Below are 19,860 nucleotides of genomic sequence, written 5' to 3'. Positions count from 1 at the left end.
CCCAGTGGCATCAGCGTGCGACTCTCATGCCTGAAGTTGTAGGTTCGATCCCCTATGCACCAAAGGATTTTTAACTGCGCATTTTAACATTCACTCGAATGGTGAAGGAAAAAATCGTTAGGTAACCGGCTTGTATCAGACTCAAAAAGTTGACGGCGTGTGTCAGACACAGGAGGCTAACCACATCCGTGATTGACAAACGATCATGAAACAGATTCAGAAATCAAACTTAAAAAAGATTGTAGAGCACTTTGTTTTTTTTAATAAGTTATTATATAAGATATTTATTTATTACATTCACTACAAAAACAAACCTCAACGAACGAGACTACTGTCACGTTCCTATACATATACTCAATGGTCTCACTGAAATTCAGTGCCGTGGTCACAAGTGTGTATATACGGGCAATACACAGCGAATTGAGGACAAATTAACACAAATTAATTTAATTAACAGTATATATGTGTCTTAATATGTGTGCCTGTTAGTAATTACTTATTTACAACAAATAAAAGATGTAACTAAATTATATATAAATTAAATATTTTAAGGAATCTATAATTAAGTTTGTTATGAAAGAGCTGGAAACCCTGACACATGTATATTTTATTAAAAAAGGTTCCCAAATCTTACACATTGTGACGCAATTGTACTTAAAATGAATAAACACATATAGATTGAACAATATAGATTGCATATAACTGTCATACCGCGCACTGTTCTGTCGTTATAACTAAGTAATTAATTAAACTAATATATATACTCTATTAATATACTTATAACACTAATAAATTGCTAATATTCAATGTCACATGGAATCGATTTGAGGCACGTTTCAATTGTTTAAAAAGCAATCGTTTGAAAACTGATCGCTATCAATTTCATTAAAACATTGTTTTGGATTCGTTCACGTTTAATAACGCTTGTAAATGGAATATCTGAAATAATTAATTGACATTCTCTATGTATAATACATATAGTATAGTAAAAATAACTCTATTCTTAATTACTGCATCATTCTAGTTATCTTTTAATTAAAGTTCTCTTTCGTTTGTTCGATTAAAGAAAATATATGGACTGATTTAAAAATGTTAGCACAAACTCAAAAGACAGTTTAATAGTTATTATAAAAAATATTTCTGATATTAGTGTCTAAGGGTGGGCCTACGTAGTTTGTAGCATTTGGGTTCAAATTATCTTTTTAAAAGTATAATTATAGTTGACACAATGAATCAGCTGTTGAAATTCATTTGTTCTATTGGATCCTGATGATCAACACTGGACGTTTAAATCTAATAGGAGGCAAACGGGCAGGAGGCTCACCTGATGTTAAGTGATACTGCCGCCCATGGACCATGCCCATTGCCAGAAGGCTCGCAAGTGCGTTGCCGGCCTTTCAAGAATTGGTACGGCCACATTTGTAGTACGACGTATGATGCTTGTACTAATAGGCAAGTGGATTATAAGCATGTCGGTTTCCTCAATTTTACCTTAGGAGCTAGGGTTAAACACAGAAAGTAGTCTTGTTACATCCGAAGCACAAACGACCCTAGGCGGGAATTGCTCGAGTCACTGTGCCAACATTGCTCATTCAAATGCGTAATATATAACGAGGTATTGCCACTAATCCGCCATAATGTTTTATCGTTCATTCATTCGATCAATCATTCGCCCATTGTCTATCACTGCTTTGAAACCATTGAGATATCACTCTTTGATTGATGATTTGAATACGTAATGCCATTGTATCAAAGCTAAGTACTAGAGGATATTTTAAATAGGATAATTTTATCATTCTATATTCAAAATCTAACAACTATTATAGACACATGTAATCTGAGCGTTGCTTAAGGCAGTTTTTGAACCAGCTGCCCACAGTATAGTAATTCTGGACCCTTCAAGCAACGAGCGTACTTTAAATGCACCCAATCCACTTGTGAACTTTAGTTGCTTAAAAATTAACAAGTCTATACGTTTTTGATCACAAAGGCTTTCTTATTATTAAGCTATTGCGTTCGCGACATCGCCCGCCCGGGATATCGTGACAAGACTTCTAGATGATAGATATTCTGCTAAGTATTTTATGCTATTTAATTACACCTGATGCAAAAGTGTAGAATGGAACTACTGAAATGGATACAAAATCGTTTTCTTTATACAATTATATAACTAAACCGAAAAAAAACTATTTTTGAAACCGCGCGGTTTAGATAGGAAAGTCTTCAACCCAAAGCTATTTAAGCCCATTCCGGACGAGCTGAGTCAAGGCCCTTCAGGCCAACAGCGAGATTTCATGCAAAAGAATTTGTTTTTATTGGTCTATGAACGTGTGAGCGTTTGGTTATAATCCATGTAAACAGTATCAATTAAAATGATGGTAAAATTTTGATGGATAAGTTTATCAATCAATTAACTCTATCGAACCGAATTAAAATATAAATTATTCACAAATTAAACCATATATCTAAATGAGCTGTAAATTTATTGCTCTCCGTTCCGCTATTATCGTTGAATAAATTTTGCAATCATAGATTTAATTCCTTGCGAAAACCAGTTGGACCAAAGGTGCCGCTCCTTGCATTTCATAATGTTGATATAAAATTATGTTAGTGTAATTATGTATGAAAAGTTTTATTTACTATGGAGTATAATAAAAGACCGACCGGTTTCTCACTCGTCTCAGAAGCTGGGAACAATTTCTACTGGACTGGGACTTATGCGAAGACAGGCTTATGTTGTTTATTCTATAGTAAATAACTTCTTACCTACTATATATAATTTAATACATTTTTTCTCTCCTCACAGTGGTTGCCTGGAAGAGATCGCTCGAAAGCGATAAGGCCGCCAGTTGCCCTCTTAATTTACGTATGTTAACTTGTTAATAAGTAAATAAATGTTATGAGTGTGATTCAATGCAATCTCAAATGAACTCTGAATCAATTAAAATTTAGTAACTTATTAATTGATATAAAAAGTATTTCTCTATAAAAAATCTCCATATAAAAAGTATTTTGGAGCGTATGATTATATACAATTGTTTTTAAATTCATACACTAGGTATAGGTGACCAAGTACACTTATGAACGTCAACAGAAAAGATGTTAAATTGATTCTAAATTTACATTTACACAGTCAAGGGCGTAGAGCGGGCAAGAAGAGCTGGCAAGAAATTCTCCGCCACTCTTTTTAATCGCCAAGTTTTGAGTCATACTAATTGTTTGTAAGCAGACCAGCCATAAATATCTTATCTAAATATATATAAATCTCCTGTCACGATGTTTGTCCGCGATGGACTCCTAAACTACTTAACCGATTTTAAATTAAATTGGCATACCGTGAGCAGCCTGGTCCAACTTAAGAGATAGGATAGCTTAGATCTTTAATTATAGTCGCGATTTTATTTTATTGGAAATTATTTGTCTATAATTAATTGACAGTCACAATTATCTGTTAACTCCAAAAGATTCTAACAGATGTCGATACTTTTCGACTGGATTGAGTAAGTAATCAATGGCACTGCTATGGTAAACCGACAAACGTGTCATATAAGCTACAATTCAATATCATGATTACCACGTGTTATTGAGGCTAAAGTATAAATTTAATTTATTTTGTAGTAAACGAAATACCGTGAAATTCAATTATTTCTACTTTTTTAATTTTTGGTGTTAGCATAGCCAACCACTTGTTACTTAGACCGAAGTGTAAATCAAATTCAAATTATAGTGACGATAATACAGTGAAATTATTCTTTCGTGTCACGGTATTAAGGCTAACTAAAACCAGATTAAGGAGAAACGAAGTTCGCGGGGGCAGCTAGTTACATTGTGTATAAGATGTCCTGTATCACTATACTTCGGTTGAAAGTTCAGTTCTTTTATTAAAACCCTGGTTTTTAATACAATTAATATATTTATAAGTCCTAAAACAACTTGTTTATAGAGAAAATATGACGTCACAAATTTGACACACATACACTTCAATAATATAAGAACATAAATTAGATACTAGCAAAGAAAAAAACCGCAGGCAAACATTAACAACTAAATAGAAACGTAAACCTCATTAAGAGCGTAATAAAAATTACGATAAGTTGGCAGATTATTTTAGTTTTAAATTGTAGCGCAGCCTTTTCACAGTAGCAATTTATTTATTAAAATTAAAATATAAAAACAATTATAATAAAAAAATAGCCAAACATGGAAAAAAAATATCAAATACAATTAACTAAGTAAAACCTAATTCGGCTGTGTTGTGTGCTGAAGTGATGTACGTGAGGTGTGTATGTGGGTTGTGTTGGCAGGTTATTAATGGCTTTGGATATTATTAATACTCCTTTCAAGCATATTCCGCGATAACTTAAACAAGTTATGGCATAAATAGTTATCGCTGTACGTTCAATATACAAAACTATTATAAAACCCTAATGAACTAATCGCCTCTGACTTTGGTATGTGCAATAAAGGCCAAGGGAAACAATGAAAATTGCTAAAACTTCCTGTCTTTCGTCCATAGAAAACCGGACCGCAATCTCACAAATCCATAAAATGGCTGAAGTCATGCGGAAGTCATTTGAGCTGTGTCCCTTAACATATTTTATGTCCTTGCATGTATACAATTTATATTTTTACTACAACGTTCTTATTTTGTATATAGTTTACATTTTTAGTGTAGATACTTCGTTTTGGACATTTGACAAATGACATTTTTTATGTGTAAATTATTTTCTTACGTAAAACTGTTTATTTTGATAAGTTTGTGTAAAATGAATGATACAAAAGTAAAATTCCATTTTTTGTACAAAAAATTTTGTCTGCTCCATTATACCTATCCCTATAAAGTCATAGTTTATTAAGGAACTGTTTTAAAAATTAATGTTCTTTATATTTTAGTACAAACTTCTTATGTTATACGAACTAAATACTTCATTTTTGAAATATGACAAATGACTTGACATTTTTTCGAAATAAACACTACTCATCCAAAGCTTGACATATTTGGTAGTGGGTTGATCAATATTAAAAAAAACATTGTTAAAAGCCTACCCAATCCGCTATTTTGCTCATTTCTATTGTATTTTTATTTAACTGTTAAAGATATGGCCTTATATATGATTTGTTGATCTATGAACGCTATCCCGATAAATAGGTACTCTATAAAGTGATAGTATAGAAAAAAACTATATATCTATTGCTAATTAAAGTATGATTCTTACAATTAAAACGATTTAAGAACTTTGCATCAATTACTCACCCAATTCGTAATTTACATACAATTGTGAACATTCATTAGCATTTTATTAGTACGTGTTGTTGCTACGATAATGTATCGGACAATTTGTTTCGGTCACGTTCTTGTAATACAGGCCTTTTACGCTTAGATACGGTTAGGCCTTCCGCAAAATATTCGTTCATAAACTAGCGAACTGTGGAATTGCTTTCCCAGTGTAGGCTGTCCCTGAGAGCTATAACCTACGATTATTTAAAATGAGAGCTGTCTCTTCCCTCAAAGGCCGGCAACGCACCCACTATGACCATGGGCCTATTGCCTTTTGACTGTCCCTTAGGCTCCTAGTGGCCCCTTTACCATATTAAATAAAATAACATTTTTACTACGTAATTTTTTTCTCTAAAGAATACTCTGCATAAACTCTGTTTTAAAATCCAAACGTTCCAAATTCTATTTTTTTTATTTGACAACAATAAACTGTCTTAAACACATAACGATTATTTAGCCAATTATGATTATGAGTAGCAACTATGGCCATACATATATAACATACGACCATGGCCAGCACCTGTTTGGCCCTATATAATAAGTCAAGAAATTCAGTCAAATTTCGAAAAAAAATCTTTTACAAATCATACATTTTAAGTGTGACATTTCTAGAATCGTGAAAAGTAGGTTTATACTTGTTAACCGTCGCTGATTGGATGATTGGTGTCCATAAAAAATGTCGTAATAATACGTTGGAACGAACCCCTTATTAATATTAACCAGTTCGTAACCACTATGTATTCAAGTCAGTTTTTTTGTAATTTTCCAGTATACAATGTTAAAATTGTATGTTATTTCACAACTTGTTAAATAAAATCATATAGCATAAAATCTAGTGTGATTGAGCTGTTATTTATTTACAATATAAATCTTTTGATGTATATGCTATAAATTTTAAGTATAGGTCATTTGCGTGGTTAAAATAGTAATAAAGTGCAAATAATTGTTATCTGTGTACGACATTTTGTCTGTGGAAAGCGCCTGTCGTTACAAAAACAAATGCAAGCGTAGAATCGCATTAAAAAAAACATGTCAACATTAATTAAAAATCTATGTTCAATCAAGTCGCTAAAGTTCCGTCAGGCAAGTGAGTGAACGAGACGTTTAACGAGTTTCCTAAACGTTCCTAGGCAACAAGACTAACCTAACCTAACCATTTACAATAAAGCAAAACACGGAATTTCCAAGCTCTCAATTCTTCACGATTACACCGAAATAACAATAACAAATGAAATAATCATGGCGGAGTCTTGTTTTACATTGTTAATCAACACGCTGGCTTTCGGTCAGACAGATAGTTAAACGTTTTAGACGCTGCTTTAATTAAATCAAAATCGACTTGATTGAATATAGACATTTAATTAACTGTCTAGAGATTCAATTAACTCTCTGATTTAACAACTTTACATGCGACATGTACGTTAGAAGTGCGTTCATTGGCGTAACAAGATATAAATCTTTTTAAAAATAGAAATAACGACACTACCAATAGTAAAAAGGCATTTATTATAACGCATTATCTAGTTAAATAAAGTTTATTTATAATGTTTTAAATTTAAAATGTTGAGTATGCTAACTTCAGGGTGTCGGTGTGCGCGCGCATCGTAAAAATTTACTCTGATCATATTTCCGCGCCAAAAGAAGTATAACTTCATTAATATTCCTTGTTAGTTTTTAATCACGATTATGTGCGCAATAGATTACCAAGTAATGTATTAATATACTTCTTAAGGTAATTATAACAGAACAATACTTAATGGTCCAGATATTCCATATTCCATACATAATTATGCATTGTGTGGGTTCTAAGAATATCTTTACTGTTTATATGCATATTATTAATTATACTAAATTTCTTAGAACTTAAAAAAGCAATGAAATTTTCGTTTCCTCATAAGAGGCGTATTACGTCACGCATTTTTTGGAGATTCTTGGAACCAACCCCCCCCCCCCCCTCCATGAGACGCGCCGTAACGTTTCTGTTTCCAATAGTAAAACGTTTCGTAACCAACCCCAGTGAGTCTTTAAAACTAAAACTTACCAATATGTGGTGTAAAGTACTGGAAAGTACAAAATTAACAACAACGCGCAATTCAATCCCCGTCGCATATTGTAACGTTTTACAAAAGGACAAAAAAATTCGTTACGTTATACCTGAACGCTCCCTAACAATATAAATTTTCATTGGAAAAACTTGAGAATTATTTTGATCGGTTGAGCCTTTTTTTTTTGTCGGCTGTTCAGCCTTTTAGGCTTAACTTTTAAGTCGCCAACTAACCCACGATGGATGGTAAATAGCTTATTTAAAATAAGAATTTCTGCAGTATTTAGAAACGTGATCATTACAATAACATAAATTAAAACTTCTTAGCTTCAGCCATTAAAAATATTACAGACAGATTACTAAACATTTATACATTAAATTGTTTTAAAGAGTTTGCTTATCTTGCCGAAGCCGCGTACAAATTATTTGAAGAAGTCTATTATCTATGAGAGTGTGAAATTATTTAATCAATTACCGTCTAACATTCGTAGTATTGGCGCGTTTAACCAATTCAAAAGAGCCTTAAAGAAACATATAACTATGAGCCTAGTGGACTGAAGTTGGGAGGGCTGATGGCGAAATGTATCTCGTTCGTATAATATCTGTGCACCAATAGATTTTCTTTCTATGTGCGCATTAAACATTAGCTCAGACGGTTAAGGAAAACATCGTGATCGGCGAGCCTTAGACCCAAAAACTCGTCGGCGTGCGTCAGGCGCGGAAGGCTGATCACCTACTTGCCTATTCGATTAACATGAAACATACAGAAATCTGAGGCCCAGACTTTAAAAAAAGGTTGTAGCGCCATTGATTTATTTTTTTAAACATTTATAAACTCGCCTTTATTCGTATGCATCAAAGCCGGATCAAGTTTGACGTGCATTCAAGTATTCCTTTGAATAATCGTTTTAAAACAAAAGGTACCTCACGTTCCAAAGATAGCATTGTTAAACAAATTGCACCTTAAACCGGCTGCAACAATAGGGCTGCATTGTATGGTTAAATTCGTTTTGATTTGCGCGTTATTAGTTGAGCCATTAAAATGCTACATACGTATACGGAATTATGAGATTCATATTGCGGAGGCCAAGATACAAGGGTATTTGAAAATCAAATGTCATCAAACATAACTTGTAAAAAAAAACATCTCGCAATGCAGTTCTACCGTAAAAAGTTGTCCATGAACACATGGTAGTTCGGTTAATTACGTACGGTACGGTTAATTTATTCAGATCGCTTCTGTCTTAAGTTATTATGTAATTAATTAGCTTACCTAATATTATTTCTCGAAGGGCCTTAGAGTTCACGAGTTTTGATGATTGGTGATGGCTGACAAAATTAAGACATTTAAAATATACCGTGTTTATACATTCCCTGCATGGCTGAAGAATTTAGGTTTCTAATTGTATCCACAACGAAGTAACGTCGTCCATACGCTTTTAATATACGCGAGTCATACCGCAAAGTCTCAATTCCAAGTCACCTTACAATAAGCGGTGGCGACCGATCAATGATTAAAAACATAAATGAATCAGTCGTAGGAATGTGACTGATTTAATAAGGTTTGAGAGTCTAGATTCAAAAAACTCTTTTATATAAATTCAACCGCTGCCAGCCCTATAGCCCCGAGCAATGCAAGTACTCAGCCATCAGTCAAACGCTCCTCAAACTGGGTTTAAAATATTAATTGACTGACAATTTACGACCGGTTAAAAGTAAATGGATAATTGGAACTCTTTATGTTGAAAATGCAAAATTCTTGTTTATAGGACAATATTAATGAGCAAATAAAAATACAAGCCGTTGAATTTATAAACAGCGTGTAGGTACTGACACACTGTATTTTGGTTTTGGCCCAAAGATACATTCGTTTTTTATGAATCAATTTTTTTAAACTAGCGGCAGAAAGCTCACCGGATGCTAAGTGATACGCCCATGGACAGTCAACGACATAAGGCGCACAAGTGCGTTGCAGGCCCGTTATGAAATGACTGAATTAATATTATTATACAAGTTACAATAGTACATAATTAACTACATATTTAAAAATTTCATAAATACTTTTAAGATTATATAAAATATATGTTGTTAGAAATTTCCGCCAAGTGGTTTTATAATATACTGAAATTAGCCCTTGCTTATTTCCCGAAACTCAGTATTATAAATATACTGTCCCCAAATATCTTCTTAATATAAAAAACTAAGTCGTGTTTGTTCGAACATTTATAACTCGAGAACGGCTGGACAATTTACGAAAAAATAAAAGAAAAAAATTCCAATACAAAATGGTAATTCGTAACTGTCAAACATTTAATGTACATCTCGTCAATACGATAAAGTCTACCCTCAAATTAAAGATATTTAAATAAGCGCTTCGAATCAAATCAAATCAAATCGAAACATATGTTAATTGTCAAATATTTATACGTGCGTTCAAAAATTTATTTTGTGAAAGGACTATCAAGCTACTAAAATATAGAACAATTTTTATTTCTCCTTTTGTTATTTTCTATAAGAAATTTTATTATTTTCATAAAATCATATATTAATTTCGTCGGGTCAGCTATTATTATATCTAAAAGCTTGTTTAATAATATTAAATTCCTTTGTCAGGTGTGTAATCCGGACATCGACTGCACTCTCCCGGAGAATAGATGGCGTTACATTGAGAAATTCACGTGTCTCGCAGAAAATAAGAAACTCCTCAAAGAAATGAGGCTCTCCTTCCCTAGTGGACACTCCTCTTTCTCGGCCTACACCATGATTTATTTTGCTGTAAGTATCTCTATACCTTAGCCGGGATTCTTGTAACTTCCAACAACATCAATTTTAATATTAAGACTTTGTACATTATTTTTTTATGAACAATATTATGTTCGTCATTGATTTTCACTGTCTTATATAACCTTGGCGTGTTGAATCGTATGTGTTTTGTTAAGATTATTCTTAGAAAACTGTCTGTACTACTTTGTCAATAGAAAAGTTTTCTAGCAACTTGTAATATCTCTTAAATATATATAATTAAAAGAATATTAAAAAAAAACTTTGCGAATACATAAATTTAATTTATTAAATTTGAAATTATTTGTTTTCCTTAACGGTACTCATACGCTGAGACTCTAAAGTCCACCTCTTGAGACACAATGTCGTCTTGAGCCCTGTCAAACTACATACCAAAAATGATTTGACAGCTTTTGAAACTAGTAAAAGTTTGATTGACGTTCTGAAAATCGGGCCTAATTGTTATCGCTAGGGCAAAATAACCATAAATTTTGTCACATTTACCAATTTCCTTTCAGTTATATCTTCAAAAACGCTTCGTATGGCGCGGGTCCAAACTCCTACGCCACTTCATCCAATTCGTGCTGATTATGATGGCCTGGTACACAGTGATGACACGAGTGTCAGATTACAAACACCATTGGAGTGATGTACTGGCTGGTTTCAGTATTGGACTACTTGCTGCTATTGTTGTGGTGAGACTTCTTTCAGTTATGACAGCCATAGATACTATGATTTCATTTATATACGAAAAAAATGACTACAGCAGTCGGTAATAATTTGTAATAGGTACACAGAATATGTTTATTTTATTTTACAACTTTGTCCATAAATCAAATTTCTTGTCCACAGTACGCATTTATCTCAGACTTACGCAAATCATCACGCCGTCAAAACGGTTGCCATGACAACGAGTTGACCACCAACGGCACCACTCGCACGGCTCCCAGTTGGCAGGTTTGACCTTCAGCCACTAAACCAGATAGCGTGGTTGACGGTGGACGTCCCGCAACCACCGTCTCCCAGATTTACACAGACTTTTGAAACCGAGGGATTTATAAAGCCTAAAAGGCTAACAAATTTAAATTTGAAAGTTTGATTTAGAATGGCAATACACAAACCATAGAGAACCGTTTCAATTACTGTGGTAATAAAAAGTTGTTTAATTGGCTTGTGACAATTGACATGATTTTATACTAAATTAGAATTTGGAATTATGTAAATATTAAATGGCGGGACAAGTAAGATTTTTAATATTTAAACAAATTATTTATTTATAAGTTAAGTTTGGTACAATGTAGTTGTAATCTCAACAGAAAAGGAATATTTTCACGTAAAATTTTTCAAAGTTGACGCCCCAAGATCAATAAAAAATTCGGTAAGCTAAGACCAAATTATTGTTTACATATTAATGTTTATGTGTCTTCCATTATATAAACCCTGTCGAACTATTTTATCGAAAAGACGACCTTATCATTTAGGATTATTGTGGATTAGAAATTATTAAACAAGGTGGGTATCAACGTCCATGAAGTAAGCAATATATTTGCTAATTTTCATTCGCCGTGAAGTCAGGCGATATTTTATACCTAATTACATTTTTATCAACCAGTATTGTAGCAGTTTAGCACATACTACTTAATTTGCACTATTTTTAAGCAATTGTCAATTTTAATGCAATTATAAGACGATATTTAAGAATTCTAACGCATAATAAAAAAAACACCCTTATGAGAGCCTTGTACAGTCAAGACATGTATGGAAAACAATTTTTTAAGAAAACATGAATTATCGCTGTCGAATCATTTGAGATTAGGTTGATAGGCATTTTGAAAGATCGTATTTTTATTTATTTTTAGATATAGGATTTCCAGTTTTTAAGACTGGGAATGTATTTTACTCTGTGATATAGAAGTGTAAATATTGCAGTATGAACTAGGTGCTTGCCTACATAAAGTTCTGATAATATTCCTCTCTCTTTCACTACCTTTGTAAAAAAAGAGACAGGAATATCAAAAAGACCTCACGATTTTCTGTATGTAACCAACTATAGTTCGGTGCTACGTTTACTAATTTAATGTTGCCATTTAAAAAAAATGCAATTTTTCCTGCACTTATTCGTACTAAAAGCTTTGAGTTGTCGAATGTTTTGTTCGTATTTGAGGCTTTTATGTCTAGTATACAATATTTATATAATTTATTGTTGCAATGCATAATAAATGTACACATTACAGCACCATTTTAGGGGGATCACTGCCTTTAGTTTTACGGCAGCTATTTATTTAAGTTAAGGCAATATAAAGCATAATAAAAATGATTCTTATTTAATTTTGTTTTAATTATATTTGAACTTATTTTCTCATATTGATGCTATAATGAAAATAGATCACTGCCCAAGACGGTGTAATTAGATGAAATTCGTATTTAATCAAATTAATACTCACTGTATGAGGTAGTACATTTGTACTTGAAGTCTTCGAATAAAGCATCCCGGTCCCAACTCTAGGGCAAATTAAAAAAAAATCTACTGAACTGCGTTCAAACTTTGACCTCTGTATAAAGAAGCGTTCAAGTATTGGTTGGCGATTATTGACCCTCCCGTGACGCGTCGTAACGTTTTTCTGTACCCAATAGTAAATCGTTTCGTGACCATCCAGTGATTCTTTATATTAAAAATTACCATTAAATGATCTAGAAATCGGAAAGTCGAAAATAATATTAAGTATAACGCGTAATTCAATCCCCGCCCCGAATCGAAACGTTTCACAAGAGTCACAAAAATTCGTTACATAATACTTGAATGCTCTGTAAAGCACCTTCCATAGTTTTGATAAGACTGTTTCATTAATCATTTTGGTATTCTAATGTCGAGCTATGATGGTTTTAGGATTCTAAGACATGCAAACAGTGTTCGACATCGACAACTGGGGTTCCTATAATCCCAGAATCATCTTATTTTAAGGCGCTTACTAAATTCTATTCAGGTCCTAAAGTTTCTAAAGCTGGTGTAATTTTTTATAAGCTTCTACAGTGAGCAGTGTCCTATATGAACACTTTCTTGTACTTATCATTAAAGGCTGTTTAAGAATATTTTGCAGTTGTATATTTCATGTATTTGTATGCATATCAGTTTATAGGCCGCGGCAGTGCTTGCGACTCCATTAACGCCGAGTAGCGGGTGCCGAGGCTCAGCGGCTTGTAGAGGTATGCAAACTGAAAAGAAAAAGTTCATTTTCACAACATTGTGTTACCTAGAACCTCTTTAAAACTTGAATGTTTAGACAGAAGTGGGCAGACGAGAACTTAAGTACCTTTTGGAAGGGGCTAGAGTCATAATGATGAAATATTTTATTTTATTGAAATAAATGATTTGACACTGATTTAATTACTATTTGCCATGCGCCGTTGATTGATAGTATTATATACTTTTAATTTTTTCATATTAATTATCTCCTGTTAATATATAAAACTAAAATATGTTGTCAAACCAAAAGAAAACTCTTTTTAAAAATCTCCGTACGGACTCAACACATTTATATAAAACTTTAGGCGATATAAGTTAATATAAAAAGATGGGTAAGGCTGAAACAATACAATGGCCATTTTGTATGAATCCAGAGGATGTTACATCCAATAATATTATATCTAGATCTCTCAAACTGGCCGATACAAATAACATTATACCAGACGCAAATATTCTCTTCAAACAATGGAAAATTAAATGCATAACCTAAAAAAGTTTTACAGAGAGTAAGTACAATTTGCCGATATTTTCGGTGATTGTCTCAATATATTTTTTGCCAATAGAAATCTTGTATATGGCTAGTACAAATTTACATTAAACACTTTAATCTATCAATACTTGATGCTTATTATTTTTGAACATAAAGTCGGTTTGAAAAGATACTCACCAATACATAAGACAATTATATTTAACCATTTTTCATCAATCAATCTATCAACAATTGAAGCTTATTATTTTTTAAACATAAAGTCGGTTAGAAAGTTATACTATATGGCGTTTGCTGGCCACGATTGCCACATTCAAAACATCTAGCCTAGGACGCCTAGGAGGAGCCCAGGGCGGCAAATTTGGGGAGCAAATTTTTTTTGCTACCTTATAGAATACCAAAGATTTCTGCAAGAATGTTTTCTAATGTTTTACAGATATAAGTCTGCAACAAATTTTGCCCAAACCCACAACCAGTAACTGGCCTCTAAACACACTTGAGCGAAATTGTAGAATGTGTATTTTCCACCTCCCCCTATCAACCTTTACGTCAGTCCTACTACTGGTTGGATGCTGCGAACTGAACGATTTGTGTATAATTTTATGCTGAAAAATATAACTTAATAAATATTTTACGTGCTAATAATCTAGGTCATGACAATTATAGAGGCAAGGGCGGCAAAAACTTCACAGCATCACCTTGAAAATTCGTAAATCCACTGCATCTAGCTATGTAAATTATACTAAATTCGCGTTAAAATTCACTAAGTATTATTAAAGAAGTCCAAACTATCTTCGTTATATTGTATGTTTTTTTCCATATTACGCAGATATTGGAGAAATTAAAATAACGAATCAAATACTTGGAATTTTGGTTACTTACTATGGTGATTGCGTAAAAGAATCCAATGACGAAACCTCCCAGGACGTCACCCCAGTGGTGTTTATTATCGGAGACTCGTGAGAGGCAGGTGTACCAGGCCATCACAATGACCATGAGCTGCATGATGTGGCGTAGGAGTTTAGATCCTTTCCATGTAAAGCGCGTTTGTAGGTAAAGCTGGAATTCAGATTTGAAAATTGTTATCAGAGCGTGGTGAGCAACTAAATGTTCTCCATGAACTCGGGTTTTTTGTGCCTAGTGATACAAATATACCTATATGTGCGACGGCGAAGGCCAAGATTGTTTGCGATGCCATGGGCTAGAACAAAACATTGCGCCTACTGAATGCTATCTCTGACACTAACGAAATCTTTATGAGATCGCAGAGTCAGTTCTCAGTAGCAATGTTGTGTGATATGTATTTTTTTCAACATTATCGTATTGGTTTAGTACTCTTATAGTGTATTTATTAATGTGATTAAATAAATAATCTCTTGGTTATAAAACGGAATAAATAGTTTCATCTTTTATTCGCTCTCTAAAACAGTCGATGTGTGAGGGCTTAGTCAACAGATACATATGTAAAAATTGACGCCTGAAGAATTTAGCAAAGCAATAGCGTCAAACTGAAACTAATAATATAAAATATATAATTAGACGTACTACAATTACAGTCAAGAATATGTTCTTCCGTGTGCGAAACATTTCAAGAACGGTAAAGGAAAACATTGTGAGGAATCCGGTATGGCTGCCTTCTTCTTCTTCTTGCCTATTAAAACTATATCAAGAAACAGAAACAAATATCTAAGACCGAGTCTTATTGCCATCACATTCCGGTAATATTACTTGATACACTAACTCACTGACAGCTGTACACAGTCTTTCATTAAGAGTTAATTGATACTAAAGCCGTTAGTAAAAAACTTTACCTTAGATCAGAAACTTCTTGCAGGACAGCTACGAAATTTACATTGTCCAAAGAAATCATAACTGTACTTACCGCCAAAAATACCATTGTGAAAACTGAGAAGGAAGAGTGTCCACTAGGAAAAGACAGCCGCATCTGCTTAAGCAAATTCTTATTTGTTCCTAAGCACGTGAAGGTCTCGATGTATCGATTTTGGTTTTCTGGCAGAGAGCAGTCTATTGACGGGTTGCAAACCTGTAAAAATACATTCAGTATTGTCTTTTGTTAAAATAGCTTTTACACATTAAGAAAAACACTTTTTTATCTGGGATCCAGTAATATCCAAATTAAAACCCGAAGACAATAAATACAGATAAAACAACTTTCTCTGCAGCTGTGATACTTTTGACATTTAACACCTTTTGTCTTCAGTCACCGTGACCACGCACGCTGAAAAGCACGCGAAACGTCGCATTTTTTTTTTAAATCTACAATTATGTAAATAATTATAAGTTTTTAATAATAGCTTAATCCGTTCAAAAAGTGTTTTTCTTAAAAATACATTCGTTTAACAGGTGGTAATTCACCTGATGATAAGTGATACACCACCGCCCATGGACACAATGCCAGAAGGCTCGCAATTAAATGGCCGGCTTTTTAAATTTCATACGCTCTTCTCTTGACTCTAAGCCGTTGTTATATGTATAGTCATTATTTATTAACATTATATGTACACATAGAAACATGTCGAAAATTATTATTATTAGTCATTTTCCTCTAATATGACCTGTTATATGTGGTTAGGTAAGAAGTATTCAGGGATTAGTAATGGGTCTGAGTAGAAGAAAGCCTGAAGCTATTCGGGAACCACTACCTACTGTCATCAGGCGGTACGGTAAAAGCATATCCAGCTCAAGACATATAAAAGGCATCATCCAGCAGTGTTCACCCGTAACTGCCTTCTTCCGAAATCATTGAAAAAAACTACCTCTCTGAGTCTCAATTGTTATTAGACATTTATTATCTTGATCTATGCTAAAGGTACTAAATAATTATCGTAAAGGATTTGATTACAAGTATATAAACAGTGTACCTTGTATTATAACGATCGTTCATCATCACTCACATCTGCGATACATACATACAGGTGAGCTAAGGATGACAAAAAGCTTATTACACACGCTCACTTTCACACCCTCACTTTCACACCATCACACAACACACCGAAATTAGGTATTGCTTAGTTAATGTGTAATCCCTTTTGTAAATATGTGAAACTTTTTGTAAATTATGTATTCAATCGTTGGCTATATTTTTAGTGTAATTGTTTGTTATTATATATAATATTTGTTAGCCGTAGTATTATAAATAAATAAACATTATCAATTACAAAAATAATTTAAACTCACTTCAAAGAAGTGGGGCCGTAGTCTACCAATGGTATACTTGGCGATATCCGTGGTGAGCTGCTGGCAGGCGCAGCCGAAGAGGAACACTCCGACACATCGGTATGACTCCCAGACCCACGCGGGAATGTCCAGGCCCAGAATGACACGTTGCTCTCCGCCCTTGTAGTCGCGGAGACGGATGAATTCCGTCAAACACATCTGCATAACGAAATAAATACTTAAATTTAACTCTTTTCCAGAATTTTATCGTAAAATATTGAGTTAATATTACAAAAAAATGTATAAGTTTAGATTTAGTAGTAGATTTTCACATGTTCATAACATCTTCTGAGCTGCAGCTATGTTTCATCATCGAACGTCGAGGCAGAATACGAAGTTTCACCCGTACCACTTCAACGTCCGTCGTTCCACTGAGCGTTTTTAAGGCAACGTTTGCCACGCACCACCACCATGTGGAACCAACTGCCCACTGAAGTATTTCCGAACCAATTCGACTTCAAGAAAAGAGCGTACCAATTCTTGAAAGGCCGGCAACGCCTCGAGTGCGTTGCTCTTTGGCATTGAGACTACCCATGGGCTAAGGTATCACTTAACATCATGTGAGCCCGTTTGCATAGAACAGGGGTCTATAAAAAAAAGTGTTGAAAAATAAATATCCTTTCGTATTATTTACGTCTTTAATTTTTCAACGTGATCGGGTCAATGACCTTTATAGTCATGTAAATCGGAATTATATATAATGACCCTTCGGTCGGTTTCGGTTTTTCATCTTCACCGAGATGTTTATTTGATAAAACGCATTTTATATTTAATTTAATACGTCAATAAACATATTGCATATGGGTTGTCTAACAAATTTCAGTTCATGATATGATTAATTAATCATTTTTAAAAAAATTAAACATTTCACCGGCTTGATTATTAGACAAATTCTATACCAAACGAAAGTATGAAGCCCATAGAATATGCAAACGTTAGGTTGACTATTTTTTTCCGGTCACAACTCTCGGGAAGGTATAAACAGGCAAGACTATTAAACAGAAACATAATTTGTTCTTTTCACGATTAGAATCAATAGTTCCTGAGGTTACAGTAACTTTAAAGAAACAAACTCTTCAGATATAAAATTAGTATAGATTTGTTTTTCCTACTATGAAAATTGGTAGACTATATCCGACGCCGTAAAGCACACCACTTGTGATAGTAGAATTCTTAAAGCTGTACTTCAGAGATTCATCATCACAGAAGAATCCTCGTTCATTTGCCGATCCAATATAGAAGAAAAGTAATATCGGGATGCCAACTGCAACAATAAGAAAATATCGTGAATTCAAATAATTTAATAATAGCTTACCGTAAACCGTAATTTGAGATAACAGTTATTGAAAAACCTATGATATAAAAAAAACTTGCTGCCTTGGAAGGGAAATTTACCGCATTCGCGTGGAACTATTATTTTAAGCCATACAATCTTCCGATTAGTTTCCTATTCCTATTAAAAAAAATCGTCTAAATGTATTTATGTATTCATGTATTTATTTGCATTCCATAACGTTACAATAGATGTTTAAGAGGCTTAAAGCTAGGTACAATATTATGGACCCTGTTAGGGCACAGCAAAAGAAGGCACATAATTATTATATTACATAATTAATAGCAACAAAATAGCACATAAAACTTCACACTCCAGGCTAGTACCAATTACATAGAATAACATTTTTTTTATTTATTTAATTTTGAATATTTAGGGATTAATAATTATGAAATTATGATATATTTTTATCTTCTAGATACTCATTAACGCTATAATAACATTTACGTATAAGAAGTTTTTTTAGTTTGTTTGTAAATATATGTATCTTTTTTTCATTTCTTAGTGTCTCAGGTAGTTTATTATAAATTTTATACTATAAATCGATTTAATTTTTTTGTGTACCTAACAAATAATAATACAAATCGAAATCTTTCTCAGAATCAGAATCTTTCTGTCTTATTAGTTAAAGTAAATAATAATAGATGGCGCATATTCAAATAACGTTATACCAACCGCTTATGTCCTCCCCAAACAATGAAAAAATCAAATACATAACCTCAAATAGTTTTATAAAGCGTATCATTTCCCAGGATTCGATGATTATCTGAATATAAATTTTGCCAATAAAAAATGAAATATTATTATTATCTTGTATAGGCTAGTACACTTTTACATTAAAAACTTTAAGTTTTCATCAATTGATGCTTATTATTTTCAAACAAAAAGTCGGTTAGAAAGTATACATGTAAATTAAAAAAGATACTCACCAAAACATAAGACAGTTATATCGATAACCACTTTTCTTAACAGAAACCAATTTTTGTTTTGTTGCACATCCATTTTTATTACTTATTCTGTTAAACTCCTGCCCAAAAATACAATCGGCCAACTAGATTGATTACCTTCCTTTGAAATTCATGTGAACGCATCAGTAACCAGATAAGAGTTTTATCTTTTCCAATCGATGTACATGATTCATTATTTGAACTGTAAATTCCAAAAAAAGCAAATAATTATACTAATATAACACAAGCTTTACTAAGAGGTTTCCCAAATCCCATATATAATAGTATTATTATCCTCGTTATTTCACTCATTTTATTAAACCGCCATCTTGTGAAGAATTCAGGCTTTAAAAATTTCGACACTAGATGGCGCTAAATCAAAACCAATTTCTCTGCAATGTATACATTTTTTCCAGGAAATTTTCGCGCACCTTAAAAATATTACTCATCGTTTTGACTACCTACATTTTGCTTTATACTTTATCATGACAGATGACATATCATTTAAA

At 33.1% G+C, this 19,860-nt stretch overlaps 2 protein-coding genes across 3 annotated transcripts in view; one reads left to right on the top strand and one right to left on the bottom strand.

Moving 5' to 3' along the window:
* The window catches only part of LOC123716319 (putative phosphatidate phosphatase), an 80,105-nt gene extending 67,666 nt beyond the window's left edge, over positions 1 to 12,439 (top strand). Inside the window, exons 4-6 of the mRNA XM_045672004.1 lie at positions 9,936 to 10,097; positions 10,622 to 10,798; positions 10,956 to 12,439. Coding sequence (XP_045527960.1) covers positions 9,936 to 10,097; positions 10,622 to 10,798; positions 10,956 to 11,066 — 450 coding nt within the window. The 3' untranslated portion in view covers positions 11,067 to 12,439. The remainder of the gene's footprint in view (positions 1 to 9,935; positions 10,098 to 10,621; positions 10,799 to 10,955) is intronic.
* A 752-nt stretch (positions 12,440 to 13,191) lies between these two features.
* LOC123716194 (putative phosphatidate phosphatase) lies at positions 13,192 to 19,597 on the bottom strand. Of its 2 annotated transcripts, none has more exons than XM_045671805.1 (6): positions 19,334 to 19,597; positions 18,184 to 18,335; positions 17,033 to 17,230; positions 15,717 to 15,878; positions 14,717 to 14,893; positions 13,192 to 13,316 (listed from the first exon to the last, which is right to left on the bottom strand). In XM_045671805.1, the coding sequence occupies exons 1-6, from the start codon at positions 19,404 to 19,406 to the stop codon at positions 13,230 to 13,232; spliced, it is 849 nt and encodes a 282-aa protein (XP_045527761.1). In that variant the 5' UTR covers positions 19,407 to 19,597; the 3' UTR covers positions 13,192 to 13,229. The 2 variants fall into 2 exon arrangements, with proteins under 2 accessions (XP_045527761.1, XP_045527762.1); XM_045671806.1 differs by lacking the exon at positions 13,192 to 13,316 and adding an exon at positions 14,032 to 14,058.
* Positions 19,598 to 19,860: the final 263 nt, after the last annotated feature.

This window comes from Pieris brassicae, chromosome 11, assembly GCF_905147105.1.
Source record: "Pieris brassicae chromosome 11, ilPieBrab1.1, whole genome shotgun sequence".
Classification (NCBI taxonomy): domain Eukaryota; kingdom Metazoa; phylum Arthropoda; class Insecta; order Lepidoptera; family Pieridae; genus Pieris; species Pieris brassicae.
Note: the sequence above shows the minus strand (reverse complement) of the source record. Positions and strands in the feature narration are given on the sequence as shown.